This window comes from Ruditapes philippinarum, unplaced genomic scaffold, assembly GCF_026571515.1.
Source record: "Ruditapes philippinarum isolate M1 unplaced genomic scaffold, ASM2657151v2 ctg185_1_1_1_1, whole genome shotgun sequence".
NCBI lineage: Eukaryota > Metazoa > Mollusca > Bivalvia > Venerida > Veneridae > Ruditapes > Ruditapes philippinarum.
The window spans coordinates 160,016-181,357 of record NW_026865847.1 but is presented as its reverse complement, the minus strand read 5'-3'; the positions used below and the strand labels follow the sequence as shown (position 1 = coordinate 181,357).

Sequence of the window (21,342 nt, the reverse complement as noted above, 5' to 3'; positions counted from 1 at the left end):
ATAAAAAATAAAACCCTTTTAACTAAGCAATTATTCCAGCATCCCTTAATTAAATCTTTCAATAAAAATAATGGATAGCATGTCAAAATTAGGACAAATCTATTATTTATTTAATCGCGTCATTTTTTAAAGTAATAGTAATTCTGTCATCAAGTTCATAATATAACAAAATGGATGATTTAAGTTCATATCTATGAAACTATAAAGCAGAAATCACACCATACTCATTACGATTTTAAAATGTAAATAAAGCTATAAGTGATTTAGTTTAAAACATTTTATGATGAACGATCATTTTTTATTCTAGAACACTTTATAATCTGCTTTGTAAAATATAGTTTCAGTTCATATATTTCACACTTGCCAACAATATGCAGATGTAAGTCGCCATGGCTGTCTGATATTGTTCTTTGGCTTTCCATACTTTTGTGGTCTGCTGGGTATCCACGCATTGCCCCCCTCGGAAAGTTGCCCCCCCCCCTTCGGAAGTTTGCCCCCTTTTTGCTTTGTTTGTTTGTTTGTTTGGATTTTTACGGCACGTTAACACATAACTGGCCATATCGTGCCGGATGCTATAATAGGCTTAAAATATTGAGTAAAAAATTGTAAATGACAATAGAAATGAGCCAATTAGATCCTAGAATACAAGTTTATCTCTTTTAAATAATCAATTATGTTTTTTGATGGAATTGTATTAAAAAGTTCTTTGAGTGAATTTACAGAATAAAATCTATAACGGGCCTGTGAAAAATCATGACATTCAAGAAGAAAATGCTTGACAGTAAAATTTTTTGCGATGGCGGTCATTTGCCCCCTCATATCTTTGGAAGGGACGGACATTTGTACCCCCTCCCCACTCCCTGTTTTAAAAAATATTTTATTGTTAAATTATTTGCTACCATAATTCATCGCCTAATGTCTAAATTTCATTGTGCTTAAATACACATTTCAAAAACTCTCGCGTCCAAATAGCATCCATAAGTAAATAAAACTAAAATGTTTCCATTTGCATACATAAAATCTATACACGAGATGACAAGTCTCAAGTCACACGGCAAAAAAGGGGGCATACGTCCGGGGGACAACTGTCCGTGGGCAAATGTCCTAGAATCTGCATTGTATGATACGAAATACTATGAACATAATTATTCATTCTTAAACATACCTTCTATTACAGATCTATTCATTTTATTATTGACAAAATGCACATTTAGCATTTTTAAATTTTTATATTTAAGGGGAAAGCAAAGTATATATTACATTGTATATTAAGTAGAACGTTGATAAAAGCTTACCTGTATATGCATCGTGTTAAAAAAAAAATTTGTGCATTTCATCATATGCTTCGAACCGATATAGTTTTAACGGTGTGTAAGTTGGGTATCGGCCTCGTACATCGATCTTTCTGTTTAGGAAAGACCTGGCCACGAATTTCATGAAACACTTTGAGCGCTACGCGCTCTCTGTGTCACATGAAATTCGTGACCAGATCTTTCCCAAACAAAAAGACCTCGTACTCGGTCGATATCCTATACATAGTCTAACGGTCAAAATACATTACCTACCGGCTCTTTTGTTAAAAGTGGTCTAGTAAATCACTTACCTACCGGCTCCTTTGTTAAAAGCGGTCTAGTAAATCACTTACCGACCGGTTAACAGGTCTGCAAATAGATACCGACCGGTTATTGTTCTATTGTTCTCTATACAATAGAAAATATCTGAAGTCGAGAAACTCGTGCATTACAGTATACAATAGTCACCGTAAAATATCGCTATATTGTGGGGGAGGGGGGGGGGGATAATGACCACTTTGAATAGGAAAATGTCGATATATATTTTAAAGATTAATCGAAATAAATTAGCGCATACGGCTGTAAGTACCCTCATAACTTATATTCCAGATTATTTGCGAGAAAAACGAACTGGCTACTGTTCTGGCGTTGAAGTTTTGTGTTTCGCCGATATTAATGAGTATAACAACGCACATTAAGCCTTTCTTTAAAGTTTGCTTTTCGGTATACCTAACATATTTGCCGAACTATATAGCTTCATAAGATACTAGTTTTCGGTATTTATTTCTACAACTATGTCTGAATTTGCACAATCCTGCATTATTTTAACAATTCTGCATTATAGGATATATACGAAGATTATATTATTGGTGCATATCGAATCAAAGTCAACTTCTGCATCTTTCTTTCCCAAAATATTACTTTCAGTGAGAGTATAGTTCATCTTAAGTATAAGACCGTTTTTATCATTTTTTCCCAGTTATTTTTACATTACAATTTGGATTTTGTATACCAGTACCAAGAATACGACTTGCGCTTCCATTCTAGACCGCGTGCTTACATGCTGTCTTATAACGGATTATGCTAATTAAGAATACACGGAAAGAAAATTCTTCCAAACATGGATGAAATTCTAAGAACATTTAAAATCAGCCATCATAAAAAAACAACAACAACAAACCCAACTTACATAACGGGGTAACTACATGTATTACTAATATTATTATTCATAGAACCCCGTTGAAAAAATCGTATATTTTAATTATATAAGAAATAGCCTGATCATCTATTTACCATGAAATTTATTATATATAAAGATAAAGTGTTCCGTTTTTATGATTAGAAAAACATTTTTTATCTTCCTCAGTATTTGTTTATATTATTAATATGTTATGTATTCATATATCAAAATAATGATCTTACCTTTCCCTACTCGACAAGTTCTGTTTTCATTTTCTGTGACTCAACTCAACAAGTACATTACCTAATGAAACACCACGAAAATCACGAGAATATTCAAATAACACCTGATTTGTGAACGAATGAATTACAAGAGCGTAGCGGATGGTATCTTTGCTTGGCTTTGGAATGCTTTCTTAAACATGATAAAGTACATAAGTAATATGTTTCTTGTGAGTAATATTAATAAATACTGAGCTAAAAACTGATGTATGGATAGAAAAACAAAAGAGCATGTAGGTAAGATAGTTACCGCTCTCGGAATAGGTCTGCATAGTATTTACAGACCCGGTGGCCTTTTAAAAACCTCGATCGCTACGCTCTCTCGGTCTTCAAATCGCCACCCGGGTCTGTAAATACTATGCAGACCTATTCCTCGTACGGTAACTATTACTTACCGACCGCTTAACAGGTGTGCAAATATATACTGACCTGTTTTGGTTCTATTGTGCTCTATACAATAGAAAATATGTGAAGTCGAGAAACTAGTGCATTACAGTACACAATAATCACATTAAAATAACACTGAATTGTGAGATTGTGTGTGTGTGTGGGGGGGGGATATACAGTAGATTTAGTACATAAAGAGTATGTGTCAGCCAAAATGTGTCAGTACAATGATCTTAATTTCCTGAGTTGATATTAACAATAGTAAAATGCTGGTGTACGCCATTAGAGAGAAATGTGAACATTGTGACTCAAATGTACTAGCCTAGACTCACATCTTTTTGCCTGTATGTTTATTTCATTGGGGGAAGTGGTACTTAATTTGCAGAAATGTGCCGTAAATGTAGTAAAATGTAAACAAAAGAGACCAAATATTAAATCACTATAATTATATTCATAACCAATAGAGCTAAAGGAGCAAAAGACAGTTCATGTATATGACAAATTAGAATTAAATTCGGAACCATATTAAGATAAAAAAAGTTTTTAGCATCTGAACCCTCTTAAAATTTTGTAAAACATTCAAATATACTATCATGTCTATTTTGAAAATGGATGAAAGCCCTCCCGTCTTAAAATACCACAGAGGACAAAAGCGCTCACATGATAATTGCAGGTAGGACAAACGTTCTCCCAATCAAATTAACAGGTAGTAAAAAAAATGTCATGTCAACAAATTTACGCTTAAGAAAAAAGTCTTCTAATCAAATTTACAGATAGGAAAAAAGTCTTCCAATCACATTTACAGGTAGACAGAATAGTTAAAGGGACTCAATTGAGGTTTTTTGACATGAAGAGACTGGAAATATTTTTCAAGATAAATGTTCCATTTGATTAACGTCTAAACCAATAAATTGTGCGCAACATTTCAGATCATTCGCTCACTTCGTTTCTCCAGTATAATTATTCTTATTGTGAAAAATGACCCAAAATTGAAAAGCGTTGCAAAGCCTTTCACTCAAATCGGGCTCAGAATAGCACATCTCTAATTTATATCTTCTGCATATCCTTCTGTTGTAAGTGCTCCGGCTGATCATTGTGAAAAATATAAATTTCATTTTTTAGGCTTTTGGACCTTAGTTGAGTTCCTTTGATATGGCTGTTCACCGGTGTCAAGACGACCTTTTGATTATGTCCATCTACATGAAAATGATATATACCATGTCGAACCAATAGCTTTGACAGTATTTCATATATACATTGTCAGTAACCAGATATCTATGCAGCATACAAAAACTTTAATAATGGTCATTATTTTTTTTCTTAATGGACTGTATTTATACTTGGACATAACAATCCTTCGGACAAGACATTCAAGTAGATTATAATGATTATAGCCTTCACTCATCAATGACATTGACTTGAAAGGTCAAACTATTTTATTTTGCTTGATATTTGCTATAACTGACTATAACTTTGTTACCAATGAATACAACAATCCTTTGAACAAGACATTTTAGAAGACTATAACATTCACTCATCAAAGACCTTAACATTGTAGGCCAAGTTTCTGAAGTTTGATTGATTTTTTTTTTGCGAAAACTGGCTATAATTGAGTTATTTATGGCTGTTTTGTCGTCATACTCAATCACAACTTACTTAAAGATCCTGTATTATTTATTTATTAATTTATTGTTTATTACAGTCTCATTAATGTTCACAGTTAAAATACATACATTGTATATAAAATATACAAGTAAAATGGTTTCCTGCGGTGAACATTTTAATGATATAAAGATATTTCATTTAACTATTTTCAACATTATTTAGGGGGGGGGGGGGGTTGTAAATACACTTTTGTAACAGGAATATAGTTGACAATAATCGAACAATATAGAAGAAGGTCTTTGGAAACTACATGTGACCGTTGAAGACCGGATAAGGTCGAACATAAAACAATTATTTCTTTTTAAGAAAATTATTAATTAAATAGGCCTACCATTTTATGAATAATTCCGAGCAAAAAATAAATAAAGTAAACACACAAGTTTACGCAGAAAATATCTCTTTTTATTATGGCAGATGCCACTACGAATATCTTCATTTTGCAGATTTTCAGTATAAACAATTTATTGTTTGTAAAATTTGAGATATATATTAAAGAAACATTGATAATTTTCAAACACATCATTCAAGTTTTTCCACCTTAAACGGTAAAATGATAATAGAAAATTAGAAATATCACGTAATAGATTTTTGTTCTCAATTAGGTGTAATTCGGACTTATTCCCTACAGGTAAATCCGTAACGTACCGGCAAACGGTATTTAGCTGTGTTTTCGAAAAGGTCAATTAACCAATCATATACGGTTTACAGATCACATGCTCCTCCATGTACCGAAAACAGGTCACGTGCTCCTCCATGCCTCAAAAGTTAAACGCGTACCAATAACCTCCAGTCTCCAGACCGCAGGGAATAATACAATATAAATGTACATTGCCAATCTATAAGATTTACAAGAGACTAAAGGTTGACTTACTATTTACATGTAAAATTCTAAAAATCTAAAATACCCTTGTATTCAGTTTCTTTAAACAGCATAACCTCTACAGCATGGTACATTTTGACCAAACTGTACACGATTCTTAGTTTGTCCATCATAAAAGTTTTATAAATGATTTTAGATTGATGCAAAAGTAGAATACAGGCTTTGGGATTAATTTCAGCCTTCAAGTTTGGACCTTTTGTACATGTGACCAAATACTGTATTTTAAAAATTGAATGAATCTACTGAAGTAATTAAAATACTGAGGTAGCAAAGTAGCTCAAAAAATTCTCTATAGAAATAATATTGTGGTTAAATTTAATCAAAATCCGGTTTAGAAGATTATTAGCAAAGGTATTTTCTAGATAGTACATGTATATCTAAGAACACATAAAAGTTATATAAAATAATGTCAGTTGTATAAAATTTTTATTCTTCTATTCAGAATGTTGTAATTAAGATTGTTACCACACTTAATTAAGTGACATTTATATATATGTATATGATTATGCTTCTTAAACAATTTCTAAACATCAAAGAATATGTAAAATATGTACTGCAAATATCCGTCCATATTAATTGTAATCATTCAAATATATGCATTCATTTCTTATTGAAACTTTTTACTTAGACTATAAAAATAAATTTCTAGTTACCTCCCTTTGGTAACATGAACTGTAAAATCAAATAATTGTAAATTCCCATGTTTGTTTTTGTTGTTGTTTTTGTTTGCTATGATTGGCTATAACTTTGTAAGTAATGAACAAATTGTGCCCATACTTGGGGACAAGTCATTTAAAGAGATTTGATTTAATTTGAGCTTGATCTCGGCCTTTTTGACCTTGACACTAAATGTAGTGAATTTTGCTACAATTGGTCAAAACTTTTTTTATGAATTTGATTTATACTGGGACAAAGGAACATTTATTTAACTGACATGTTAAGTAATTCAAATTTGAGTTTCACCTATAAGTAATCTTTGTCGTCAAGGTCAAACTATTGAATTTAGCCAATATTGTCATTACTTGTTTATTTATTTACGGATTCTATTTATACTTGTACAAAAGAACCCTTATGGTTGAAAACTTCAAGTATGACCTTGAATCTTATTGTCTTTGACCTGTGAAAGCCAAACTATTGAGATTTTGTAAGATTGACATGACTTTGTAGTTTATTTACAGATTTGATTATTTTTTAACAAAACAACATGTACAACAGAAGTGATATGTTGAATTATTCTTATTATTCTAATACGACATTGACCTTAATTAACCATGGCAGTCTATGTCAAGTTTAAATTTTGCTTTTTTACAGATTTAATGTATACTTTTGCAAAAGAAAACACATGACAAAAACAAATGCTGCTGGGATTATACCCATGCAGCTGTCTAAGCATTGTCTACACTGTTTGCAGTCAGTAGATATACTCATTATTTTAAATTTCCCCTAAAACGATGAATGGTTTTAACTATTAGTTTAGCTTAAACTATTTGGCATTTTTTAGTTGAGTGGTTCCAATATTGCTACATAAATATAAATGTTGAATCCCCCCTAGCATATGTTGCCTTATTTATAACTTCGTCTTTTGACGTATCATTTGCGATATGCAGGCTTCATAACCTCTGATCCCTTTCCACAATTCAATTTTGTTAACTTGCGCCCATTTTTTTCTTGTTCAAGGCACACGTTTTCTATTACTTGTGGCTTTTCATGGAATAACACAGTGTCACATTGAAGGTTCCATGACAACGGCCATAAGAACACATCAACAGATGATTCTAAATTCAATTTTTACCATTTTATGTATAAATGTTGAATTCTGATAAAGCTGGTGGTAGGGAGCGTGGACGGTAGTTTGACAGTATCGTTCATGAACAGGCTCAATGCAACCTTTTCAATTGCAATTGGGTTCTTATTTTCTGTAGTTTGTCCAGAATGAAAGGTGCACACGTGTATGAAAGTGATTACCATAATTAGGGTTGTGTACACACCCTTTATGAACTTTTTGTTGTTTAGGATTGCCCAGAAGTACATGTTCCAATTTCTTCAATACATGTGATAGGGAAGAGAGGCAGACATTCCCATGAGGAGGGTCAACTTGTATGCCATGAATGTTGTAGTGCGGGTACTAGTTGTAATAAAGACGGTTGCTGTGAGTGTACAAACTGTGAAATATACTTTTTCTCTCTTCAAACATATTGACTGATTATTTGTAAACACAATTCTAGTTACTTATACATAATATTCAGCTCTGCAATACATTGTTGTATTTATGTTATAAAACGTTGTTTTCAGTGACATCACACTTTAAAACTGAGTAAAAATGAATGTTTTATGGTGTAAAAATGTCTTGGAACAATTCTAGAAAAAGGATTTTGTTACAATCAGGATGGAATTTTGTATTATCATAAATATTACAAAGTTATATATCAATGTATTACCAATATTTCTTTTAATTCATGACTTAAAATGACGTGTGAATTGCTGTTAATTAATAAATTTTCTTCCAGAAATGCTAAATAAATCTCAACGTTAAGTCAACTTGATAGGCAATGAATGAAATATTGTTTTGTGGGTTTTTCTTGTTGTTTTTTTTTTACAAAATATAACAAAGCTAAAATGCTCCGATCTACAGCGATTTTATCCTTAGAAGGGTCATTCAAGAATAAACGTGAATAATATTAAAATTTGTACATGGGTTACTGCCAAAGTTATTTAAAAAGTAAAAAATCAACTTTTTCATGAACGATTATATGCTAAAACTACCTAAATACTTCATTCATTGAATGTCTATTTTAAAAACAAATAAATTTTAAATACACATTAAAATTTGTTTTGTATATTCATATATATTCATATATCATTGATGGGTTTGAGGTTTCATGGCACTTATCTTTAATTTTAAAGAAATGACTTCAAACTGAGTTAAAAGTTCTTTCGAATTGATTTGCCTTTCTAGCAAACTACCGCCTCGTTCCGACGACGACGACAACAACCACAACAAGAACGACGACGACACCAAAGCCAGTGAATTATGGTAAATGTTTTAAATTGCACGAAATATTTGACGTTACGTAGGTAATGATGGTCAGAGAGTATAAAGAACTGTAATGTTACTTCTAACAATGCAAATATTAATAATATATGTATAATTTCATAACTTCATTCATGATATCACGCAGCTTTATTTTTAAATCCGCGGCGATAGGACGCCATTTTAACGCATTTCATTTATAAAATGCTCTAAACTGACATCGTTTTGAAGCACGCAACTCATCTGGCACTATGCAAGACGAAGTTTCACTAACGGAATTCTGATATGCAAACTATTTTTACCTTTTCTCAAAATAATCATGTCTGTGTAAACCAGAAATATTTATTCATTCCTTGATACGAGCTTAAATGTAAAAAATATTTCGTGATGACTTATGCAAAATAATTTTTACTTTTTATTTCGTTCCAGTTTAAACTATTCTATATATTTTCTTTAATTTTGCTAATAATGTACATTTAATTTATTTCATTAACATTTCTCTTATTCACGGCCATAACAGGTCGTAACAATAAGCTAAAAGTCGCTAAAATATTTGTCCTTTTCATCATTGTTTGCAATTTATCGCGCTCAAAAATCGAGTTACTTGTATTATATACTCAGTGTTTAGTATCGATCAAAGGGTTGTGTTGTGTTCTGATGACTAACATATACCGTATTACAATTTTCATTCCTCACAGATCCTGACTGTCATGACACGGAAAGTGAATCATTCAAATGTGCCGAATTAACAAAATTCAACTTCTGCACCGATCCATCGTCTCTGGCACACACTTTAGCATATGAAAAATGTCCACTGTTTTGCGGATTCTGCCATCCAAGTTGGGAAACTACTAGAGCACCACTCACTACAGTTAAACGTAGGTACTTCTGTATAACTGATAATATCTGTCAGGACAGAAGTATTTGTTCTGAGGGTACCCACCCATTATTCGGTAACGAGGCTTGCCGTGTTGTCGCCCATAGACGGATAACCAAGGGTCGGATATTTCAATCTGAACCGAAAACAAATGTCAGATATCTGTTCTTGCATATCCCACCATATTCTACCATGTTTAAGATGCTTAGTCGCAGTGACTAAAAGATTTTATGCTTAACTTTTTTCTTACAGTATTTAGTTTGGCTCATCTGGCTACTAATGTCATACGAAATTTCCAGTATATGTAAAACTAATCAATATGCAAGACCAGTATGCAAGAAATATAAATACACCCTGTCTATAGTCACCGGTTTCTAGCAATGGCTGGCAGATATCAAAATTATTAATTCCCATTAAAATCTATTATAGACCAGTTATTTGGTTCAAATTAAGCAAGACATTAATCATATATTGTATAAGTTGACAAACGATAAACGTTTTGTTTGATTCTCAGTCATGTAAGAAAATACAGCTAAGTCTGACTTATTAGACATAATCATGTTTTTCCTAGTCTCAAAACCTCCCCTACTGAAATACTTAGCCTATTTGAAATAAAGATGGTAGATGCATTACGTGTGTTTATAACGATTAACGTATTTAATCAACGGGTTCTTGTAAAAAACGTTATGTATATTGTACAGCCTGATTACGGTGTTAGAGTAATATATACTAGAAGTAGGATGGAAGCTTTGTCATAGTCAACCGATTTACCATCATTATTACTAGCAATGGTCACAGATGCAGCCGGTCTATGTTCGGATAACGAGGTGCAGGGATTTAGTTGTGTAGAATGGAAAGGATTCGGGTTCTGTTCAAGCACATCCGGAAGTGGATATAGCATTGCAAAAGAAAGGTGTCAGAAAACGTGCGGATTCTGTAATTAATTCAACAGGTAATCAGATGTAAGATTTTTCAGAAATAATATATATGCCCAAACCATTGTCAGATTTGTTACTATGGATTTAATTAGTAAGATTAACGACTGTCTTAATTCAGTAAGACAAAGTTTAATACTTAGCATTTGACTCATGTGTCGGAGCAAAGATTGCAATAAATGTTTTATCGAAAGACATGATTAAAAGGTTGTAATCCTTGATATATAGCTCAGTAAAACACCGAAATATTTTGCCACTGTTAGTTCAATAATTTAGGCATTAGACTTAAAGAAATAGTACACATAAACTTTGCATATGATAAATCGTAATAAACAATTTCATTTATTTCAGGATCATCATTTGATGTCAGCCGAGTTAAAACTTTACATTGTCAAATAAACATTTTGAATAAAAATCTAATGTTTAAATTGCATTCTGTTCATCCTTGATTCAAGTTATTCTCTGCATTAAAAAGTTATACGTAATGTAGACTAAATTATATTATATCTTATAAAAATGGGAAAGTCTTACATGCTGATTTTCAGGTTAGTGATCTTGTGTATATGTATTTAATTAACCCAAAACATAAAAGAATGATGTGCGAAACTGTCTTAAGTGCTTAGTAACAATTTTAAGCATTTTCACGATTAGAAGGGAAATTAGGCGAGATTAACTTAAATCTAGTATCTTTAAAACGACATACGTCTTAAAAAGATTAAATACATTTATGATAGACATTATGTTAATTTGTAGCATTTGTCACGTAAAACAACTTTGTAAATACATGAATAGCTACATATGTTCGTCGATAAAATTCGTTTAGAATCGTCTACTCAGAAAACCAAATCGTGCTTCTTGTGTCCTTGGTTCCGACGGAGGCGCTGCAAAACGAGGACCTACATTTATACTTGCTACCTGCGCATGAGCTCGCATTATCGATTGAATTGATCTTGGATTACTTGATGTACCTATCAAGTTAAAGCCAGATCGGCGTCTTCTCATCTGAAAATCTTGCGTTCTTCTCTCCGAAGGTGGTGATCTAAAACGAGGGCCAATATTTAGAGTAGACTCTTCAGCACGTGCACGCAGCATTGATGCAAAATTTGTGCCGGATTCACCAAGTCTTGTCCGGGAAAGTGATATGCATCTTTGACGTGAAGTGTCACAATTTAAATAAAGACTGTCACAAAATGATCGTGCAGTGGAACAAGAAGGTGAAGGTGCATATCTAAAAATAAATCTTGTCCAGAAATTGCTATATCCGTCAATATTCCTGTACGTCGTGAAACCAGTCATCATTCTTTCGGGTGCATGCATTCCAACCGATGAAGGGTAATCGGAGGCCGGATCAACGCCACAATACTGCTCCTGTCTTCTTCGAAACAACTCCCAGATTAAATCTACAAATGCATGATGGAGAAGGAATACTGGATCATAAGCCGCAGTATTCAGTCCTGACATCTGGCCACCTACCCATACATGTATTCCGCCTTGTATTAAATCTAAATTAAATTGCGGTTGTGCAGTTGGATCCAATATATCCCTTGTACGACATAAACTTAGTAAAGAACGTATAGATTGTTTAGAGAACAACGAACCTGAAGCTCCAATATTACGAGTCAGTCTACCAACAGGAGTCATCCAATTCGCAAAAGGGCCTGATGTTACAAATCCATCGCCGTTGCCAAAGAAAGAAGCTGACCAGACAATAGAATTTGACGGGTTGTCCATGTCAAAGTCCATGGTAGAATCCCAGTAGGGAATTGATAATGTCGGATTGATACGCACCAAAGCCTCCTCAAATCTAAAGCGTTAAACATATCTTTTGAATAATAACTTTATAACATTTTCATAGTTATCCCTGGAACTAATTACTGCAATTGTCAAAATTCAAATATACATAAGTCTATTTCAAAGAGTTCACATGTTGAAAATAATATAATATTTAAAAAGGTAAGTCGTTTTTGTAATAACTGAGTTGCGCCCATATCCGAGTGGTTAAGGTTTATAACCATACCCGCTGTTGATTCGAATATAGCCAGGGACTGTGATTTCTTTCATTGGAGGAAGCTATCCAGCTAGCTCTCGGAACGTCGGAGGTTTTACATATGTGCCCGGAATAACTCAAGGAAGTCTAATTGACTTCGGATATAAAGGCGTTTTTTAATGTTGACATCTTTTCTTTTTTAATACCAACACATTGTATTTCCAACGTTTTATCCTTGAGGTCAAACCAAAAGTATATCAAAGAATGACATGATCAAATAATCAGAAATAATATAAAAATGGACATACAATAAAAGATAGACCCTGTGCCAACCAGGAAAGTTTGATCCACCATGTGCCGACGTCACAACAATACCGCGATGTATATTAGCTAACATATCGTATTGACCAGACTGGAACATAAGAACATAAAACTTGTTGACAATGTTAAAGCAAAATTACGAAACATGAAAAATACCTAACTATTAAAGTAGATTAACGTTAGATATTTAATAACAAATAAAGATAGAATTATGATCATGTATACAAATAAAAAACATTAATGATCAACATTATTTTTTGTCCAATCACATTGCAGTATTTTTCAAATTTCTGCTAAGTCTTACTTTGGTTAATGTGTACTAACTTAATAAAATTTACTTTATCATTCGTAATGTCAATAATGCCTAATATTAGGGAGGAGCTAGAGGAAATGTAAAATATGTAGGTACGGCATAAGCGGAATAATAAACTACCACAAAAAATAAAGTGATCTCTTTTTCAAAGGAGCATATCAATAAATGTTAGTGAATAACTTGCATCAAACAACGAATTTGTATCAATTAAAAAGCTCACAATGTATTTCTCACATTAAAAGAATGTACACATTTCATTGACTCCATTGTTGTTAGCTAATTGCATCATTTCCCCTGCTTTTTCATTCACACATTTTAAACATCGTATTCTTACTGTAGACAAAGGTATAAATTCGGGGCAATCTTAATAAGACATTTCAAAGGGGCCTCCGTGGCCGAGTGGTTAAGGTCGCTGACTTGAGATCACAGGTCCCTCACCGCTGTAGGTTCGATCCTCACTCGGGTCGAATTCTTTCATGGGAGGAAGCCATCCAGCTGGCTTACGGAAGGTCGGTGGTTCTACCCAGGTGCCCGCTCGTGCCTGAAATAATGCCTGGAGGGGCACCTGGGGTCTTCCTCCACCAATAAAGCTGGGAAAAAATCAACGAAAAAATCTCGGTGGGACGCTCTAGGATGGCCCGACTTGAGTGTACGGTCGTCCATATGGGTTTCCGGCGGCGACCTTAAATAAACGCATTAAAAAAAAGACATTTCAGTTAAAAATGTGCCTGATTCTATGTTGAAAGGGCCATTTATTTAGCTTATCTAAATGTGACATGTAAGAAACTTGATTAGGTGTAGACATCTTGTAGATGTGTTATATCAATATTCTGTGAAGACTACGAAAGAGCGGGGCTATCGGTGACAATGTTCACGCAGTTATTTTTGTTAAATACAATACGTATTATCAAACACTAACCTAAACTTAAATTGAAATACGAGCAATGCTTAGTACTCAGTATAAAAACGATAAGTCAACCTTTTAACATCTTTATAATCTTGTAACTTAAAACAAGTTAGTTTAACAAATAATGTTTTGATTTCAAGTTGATATAGTTTTTATATAAAAAACAACAACAAAAAACAGAAAAAACCAACTCTATTCTAAAACATTGTATTTAATAACAAGCATATCAAAATCATATCATGATTATCAAATTATGTTTCATTATTTACCGTTTTCATATTTTTGATCGCTGAATGAAAATTAAATCTTTCTGTATGAGACAACATCCTGTACTCTCGTCTTGTACGTACAGTTGTATTAACTTGTCGCTTTCTTCGGTGGTGTAGCTAACAAAATGTCAAATTAAACGTTAACTTAATAGTTTCATTGTACAACATTTAATGTTTTTTTTTTTCTTTGTAAAGACGAGTTTTTCATGTTTACTGCTTTTAGATTGCATTCATCAAACATTATCATTTAATGTTTTACAGTATAATAGTGGACTGTTTAGTAATACAATACCAAATTTACTTTAGTTATTCATGGTAAAGACATCATGAAATGAAGTAAAACTATTTATCTAATATTTATATACACCTTGTGTAATACATCGGTTATAAATATCATTTTGACAAAGTTAACAAGATATTGCTTTAAATGACAGGTATGCTTATTAACCGATACCTAGAACAAAATTTAATTACTTTAAATCATTACCGTTCCAATTAACGAATTTATAAAGTGTTTCTCTTTCTTTGTAATATTGAACTTCAACCAATCGACATTTCCGGTTTCCCAAATGAACTGTTGAAGAGCGTCGTTTATAGCATTTCCGGTTGAGTTTCTGGCCGTTTCTGTACAACTCATTATCTCCTCACATAAATAGCTTCCAATTGTTTCACCCGGAATCAATACCATGATATGACAAAATATAACACACACTGTCCTCTGTAATAAACACACTTTTAGTAAGTATAAAAACCAATAGTAATATGACAATAATGTTGTTAGCTATTTCATGTATTTCAAGTTTACCCAAGAATTGTCGGTCCACTTCTCCAATGTAATCAATCCAAAATTTGACAAAATCTTTAAGTTTAAATTTTACCGGTATGTGCACCTTTAATGCCACGGAATGATTTTTCTTTAATTTTGACTGTTTGTTTCAACATTCCAGTAAAATCATTATAAATATGTATCACCGAAAGTAAGTATCACTAAATGTGAAACAAAGGAGTTTTTTTTTTTAATTTATACAAAATATCAAATCATTATAACACTTACTGTAGTTATTGCCAAAAAGCAAAAGACATTATCGAAAATTTAATAGGACACCAGAAATAATATTCAAATTCAAATTCAATTCAAATAGTTTATTTACGTCTCATTACATGTACAACACATATATCACAGTAAAATGAATAAAACTGGTAAAAGTAGGTACATATGCCATTCAATATAGAATTATAAGAGACGTGTAAGTAAAGCTTACATCTAAAGGTAAATATAATAAAAGATCATATTTACATACTTAAATGATTATATACTATACACGCTTATAATAAAATGAATTTGGAATGTTGTGAATCTATCATTTTAAGCTTTCATATTCCTACTAATGTGTCTAGAAGTCTATATATAAAACAATTCACTAGTCTGATTTTACAACAATTCTAATGAAAGTTAAGAAAAATAAAATACTAAAATGTATAATAATAAAATAAATTCAATCTGTAAGATTCACAACACTTTATCTTAAATACCTACTAAATAAGATAAAAGATAAAAAGTTACCTACAATAAAGTAAAAGACGTCTATGTTTTAAAATATTAAAGCATGCTTTGGCTGTAAACTTAGTCAAAATGGATTAACAAAAACGTTATGCATTTTCTCCACATCAGATAAGTTGTCAAAATAATTGTTCTCGCAGATTTAAATAGGTCTTCCCTGAATTGTTAATAGAGTGGACAGTGTAACATAACATGTATCTCATCTTCTACGGTATCAGTACAGTTAAAACAAGTTCTTTCATGTTTTGACAGATTTTCATACCTCCCCGTTAATAATCTTATCGGTGCAACACCGTATCTAAATAATGTCATAGTTCTTCGATAATGAAAAGGCAAATGTTGTTATACATAAGTTTCAGTTTCAAAAGCATTATTTAACATTCTATATGTTCTTAGCTTATTTCTACCATTTCCTGATATAGATGACAAACGCTCTAATGATTGTTTCCATTTATTAACTTCTACATCAAATTTTTGTTCCTCAATTTTTGTTACAATTGCTTTAGTATTCAATTGATTTGTGTTAAAATAAATCTGGTCTTCAAAATTAATACTCTGTAACATTTCTGTAATTCGAAAAATACTATTCTTACAACTAATACTAGCTCCAGATCTTGACCAATTAAAGACTTCTTTATTCAATCTTGCGTCATGCATATTTAACAGTCTACAGTGTTGTCTTATAACAGAGCCCCGTTGCTGAACTATCAGTGGCTTCCAGCCCATCTCACATAGACTGCTGAATTTGGGGTGTATTTACCTACCCCTAGAAAATAACGCATTGCCCTATTATGGATAGCATTTATACACGAGTATGACTTATCTCCCTGCATAGCTAATGACAGGCCTGACAATGGAATCATAAAGTAAAGTAAAGGTAGAGAACTGAAAGCCACCAAAAGTTTTACATTTGGAAATAATAAGACCAAGTGCTCTTCCTGCAGAGAGAGCTACATTCTTAGCAATTTCAGCAAAATTCAAAAATTCATTTAAAATAAACCAAGATACTTATAACTATGTGCAACAGGTATCATTGTCGAACCTATTTTAAAAACATGATTTGTTAAGACACAAGTATTTGTTCTAAAATAAACTACATTTGACTTATCCCCAAATGAAAGTTTTCGAGAAATGAAAATAATAACATTTTTGGGGCTAAATGGGCCTTTAATGGCCAGTTTTTAATTTTTGTTTTTGTTTTATCATTACAGGCTCCAGTGACCTTTCAATTGATGTGACCTTGACCGTTTACCTTTTGTAGTAATTTTTGGTTATTACATATCAGTTTGATTTGAAACTGACCACATAATACTCAGTGACTGAATTCTATTTGTGTTTATTGCTTATTGGATAACATGAGCTTTAGATTTTATAAAAGTTGAAGATCATCCATTGCATACTAAATAAAACTGTATTGTACAGCAGTTTCTATATACCGTAAGCGCTAAAACATTTAGTGTATAGATCGATAATAAATGGCAATTGACTGTATTTGAAATGCTAAATATTTATCTATTAATATTATAAAAATTTATAAGCTCTGTGTCAAAATTTAACACGAGCATAAAGAGAATGAATATATGTGACTTTCAGAAATATTCTCATCTATATTTTTAAATTATCTTTATTAAACGAAAACATTTTAAAAACTTACCTTTTTCATCTTTAAACGTATTTTTCCTGAACAATAAATTTCATAAAATCAAAATGGGCATACATCTATCCTGTCTTAACTTGATGTATAAGTAATCGTTACATAATTAGAATAATTACCATACTTTATATTGATAATAAACCTTTATATGTTCATTGTTAATCATCAGCTATAAAAATTCACATTTGTAATAGTTAAGGATTAAATGAATTACAAACTTTGGCGGTGATTCGTTCAGTACTTTTTATAAGTGTTCACGTGTTTTGTATCAATTATCTGTCATATTTGTAGTGTCATTCATCATGGTATATACAATCTGTCCCATCATTTATTATACCTACAACAATATTAAGTTTTCATAATAACTTGTTTACAATGATCCGAAAGAAATGTTCGTAAGAAAAGTAATATATCCTGGTAAAAACCTAAGATGTATTTTATGTTAAATCAAATCTTTGTCATAAATAATGTTGTTACTAGATGTACATTGGCATTTGCTTATATTTTATTGTTTTATTTTTCAACCAATGACATCATTCAAATTGATGGTCGAACACGAGTGTTGTCCGACAACATTAATACATCACCATTTTATTACATTTTATGTAGAAATTGAATCTAAATCAATGTACAATTACTTTTGGAAAGATGTTTTGTTAGCGTTTATTGACTATATAGATATTGTGAAAATAACAGATATAGCAGTTTGTTAACTGTCCATTGTTTTACAATAATAATATTTTGATAGCCTGTGAATGTTTAATCCATGTATGAAAATGGAGTGTTTTTTATCAAAGAAATTATGCAAAAAAATGGAAATTTTGTGAGTAAAGAAAATTTAGAAACAAAAATTGGTACAAATATGAATTTTTTAGTTTATGAAGGTTTGAAAAGAGTTATTAGAAAGTACATAAAGTCTCTAAAAATAGAATATTCTAATACCAATGTATTATTGCCATCTATTCCCTTTTATATAAAACATATATTTTTATGTAGAAGTGAAACCTCTACCATATATAATGTATTTATTGATAATTGTCAAATACCTACATGTATATCAAAATTGAATGCTTTTTTTTTTAACATTGATGATACTGAATGGAAATACCTGTTTGAATGGGTTCACACTGAAACTAATGATAGTTACCTTCAATGGCTTCAAACTAGAATCACCCATAGAATTCTAGGAACAAACTATTTAATGTCTAAAATGAAATTGACACAATCTGATAAATGCACTTTCTGCAAAGAAGAAAAAGAGACATTATCTCATTTATTCTGTAATTGTTCGGTTATAAAAATCTTTTATCTTAGATGTGTAACAATTGTTAAAATGTCATAATGTTGATTGAAAGGTTGATTGTAAAACATTTATTTTAGGGTATCAAAAAGGTGACCAATGTCAATTTAATATTTTTTTTTGTATAGAATAAAAAAGATATATATTCTTGTGCAAGAGGACGGGGGTAATACCATCTTTACAATGCCTCGTCTGCAGTTTAAAGGTAGCATCTTCAATAGTTAGTTATACAAAAGTTAAAAAAAAATCCATGTACTCATTAGTTGATATGATAGCAAATAGATAGAACCTTTTTTGAATAAACTACTCATATATTACAGTTTGAATATATTATATCCAGTGTTTTGGAAATGAAATACTTTTAATTCCAATAGAACATTCATCTTCTGTAAATTGTATATATTATAAAATTATGTATGATATAAATGCCCTTAATATTTTTTTTTAACATTATAATAAATTGTAAGGTAAAATAGTGGATGGAGGATCCCCGACCCTATTTTACCTATTACGGGGACAATAAACGGAGTTACCTCTTTGGCTTCAAACAAATAATAAGAAAATAATAATAATACATCACCATATACATGTATAGACACATGTCTTTGTTGTTGTTTTAATATTGTTTTATTATAATTGTTTTTATCATAGTTTTATATACCATTGAACACAGAGGAAATTTTGTCTTTGAACGATGTTGGGACAATTAACATATTAATTCCTAATTGAACAAATAAATTGAACAAATCAGGTATGATCATTTCCTCAGTAAATTGTAGTAATTGTAGTTTGATAAGTTTATTATTCAAATTTCATTAGCCTACATGGCCCGTGGGGATATACGATATACATTTATACAGTGTATAAAAATAAATTTCAAACAAGTTTTAAACAACAACGGAGAAGGTTTACATTCATTTGCATGTTAAAATATCTTAGTATTAATAATCAATTTCTAATAATATATAAATGATTACAAAATTATGTATGTGGTGTATTGTATAAGCTACCCCTGCTCTTCCTTGTCACAAAATAACTATGTGTGTTAGATATATAAGTCCTTACATACTAGTCATATCCTGATCTTGTCAAAACGAAACACAAGACCAACATATGAATCTTTAATATTTAAGGTAAGAATTTGCATACTGTAAGTATCCTGATCTTATCGAAAACAAAACACAAGATCAACATACAGCTTGAAGAGAGATATTCTTTAAATGCTCAGTTAACAAAGAATACAACAATATTATTCTGTAATGTATAGTCGTATGAACGTTACATCGTGACACTAATTTATTTATTATTCGGAAGAAGAGTTGTGGAATAATTTTTAGGAAACTTTAAAATTTGCTATCGTGAATATATACACATACATATACATATACATATCAATCCATCCATCCATCCATCCATCCATCCATCACATATACATACATACATACATACAAATTCAAATGTACTATGAAAGTTACACTTATGGGTATTACGAAGATGGATAACGATTTGTAGACAACTTCTCTTTTCTAATTTTAAAAGTGCTATCCACACATTTACCAAACAAACCTACTTGCTACACATATGTTATCCGTCTATGAGTTTTGACATATTTGGTCTTTTCCAATAGTAAGTAGGTATTGAACGTTTTATTTATATCACTATATAATTTACATTCCAATACAAAATGAAATTAGTCCTCTAGAACGTTACAAAAAAACCAATCTCAATATGAAGCCTATGAGATGATACTCTTAACCTTGTTACACTACTACAGATTTTTTTCGCATGAATAAAATTAAGGTATGGTCGAATTTTTGCTTAAAAAATGAGCTCTACTCGAGTTATCTAATATACACGACCAATTCTGTACGAATTGATCTGTTAATCTTTTTTTTACAATACATAAAAAGTTATCAGAGTTACCCACACATTGCATTAACAAAGCATCATAAAAATCTAAATCACACAGAAGATGTTTCACAAGTGAACACCAGTAAGTTTTTTGTTATGAAGATTTTCAAAACTTTTTTCAGTGATGTATAAACTTTCTAAAATCATTTACATTCATTTCTGAATCTTAATTAATGAGCATTTACATACTACACACATATACAAATATTGATATATTTGTTATAATGCAAAACAGTGTCTAAATTAAATATTGTAGAATGACAAATATATTCTGTTTTGTTGTTGCTGTTTTTTTTTAACTCATTGACCACAAAAAGTTTTATATGAAGGCAAAGTCCACCAAAGTGTTGATACGACTTATACCTCGTGCTTGTTTCCGTATTTGTAGTACTTCAAGACGACCTTGCAATATTTGAGTCAAACTGCTATTATGCAAATCCTATTCTATTGGCTCAACATTGCATCTTGATATTGTACGCTTGGAACTAGTAAACGCTTAAATTTTAGCCAGACAAAATGTTTGAACGCTGTAAAATGTTTCAATGACCTTAATGACCTTAATGATTACTTTAAACAAATAACCCTTTGACT

The 21,342-nt window shown here is 31.4% G+C and overlaps 2 protein-coding genes across 2 annotated transcripts in view; one reads left to right on the top strand and one right to left on the bottom strand.

Moving 5' to 3' along the window:
* The window catches only part of LOC132730534 (uncharacterized), a 39,883-nt gene extending 28,927 nt beyond the window's left edge, over positions 1–10,956 (top strand). Inside the window, exons 4-8 of the mRNA XM_060716488.1 lie at positions 7,699–7,834; positions 8,642–8,719; positions 9,415–9,594; positions 10,380–10,545; positions 10,880–10,956. Of these exons, the coding sequence (XP_060572471.1) occupies positions 7,699–7,834; positions 8,642–8,719; positions 9,415–9,594; positions 10,380–10,537 (552 nt within the window). The 3' untranslated portion in view covers positions 10,538–10,545; positions 10,880–10,956. The remainder of the gene's footprint in view (positions 1–7,698; positions 7,835–8,641; positions 8,720–9,414; positions 9,595–10,379; positions 10,546–10,879) is intronic.
* On the bottom strand, positions 10,565–17,794 carry LOC132730533 (tyrosinase-like protein). The gene is made up of 5 exons (XM_060716485.1): positions 17,541–17,794; positions 14,813–15,043; positions 14,326–14,442; positions 12,824–12,927; positions 10,565–12,332 (listed from the first exon to the last, which is right to left on the bottom strand). The coding sequence occupies exons 1-5, from the start codon at positions 17,547–17,549 to the stop codon at positions 11,348–11,350; spliced, it is 1,446 nt and encodes a 481-aa protein (XP_060572468.1). The 5' UTR covers positions 17,550–17,794; the 3' UTR covers positions 10,565–11,347.
* Between the last annotated feature and the right edge of the window lie 3,548 nt (positions 17,795–21,342).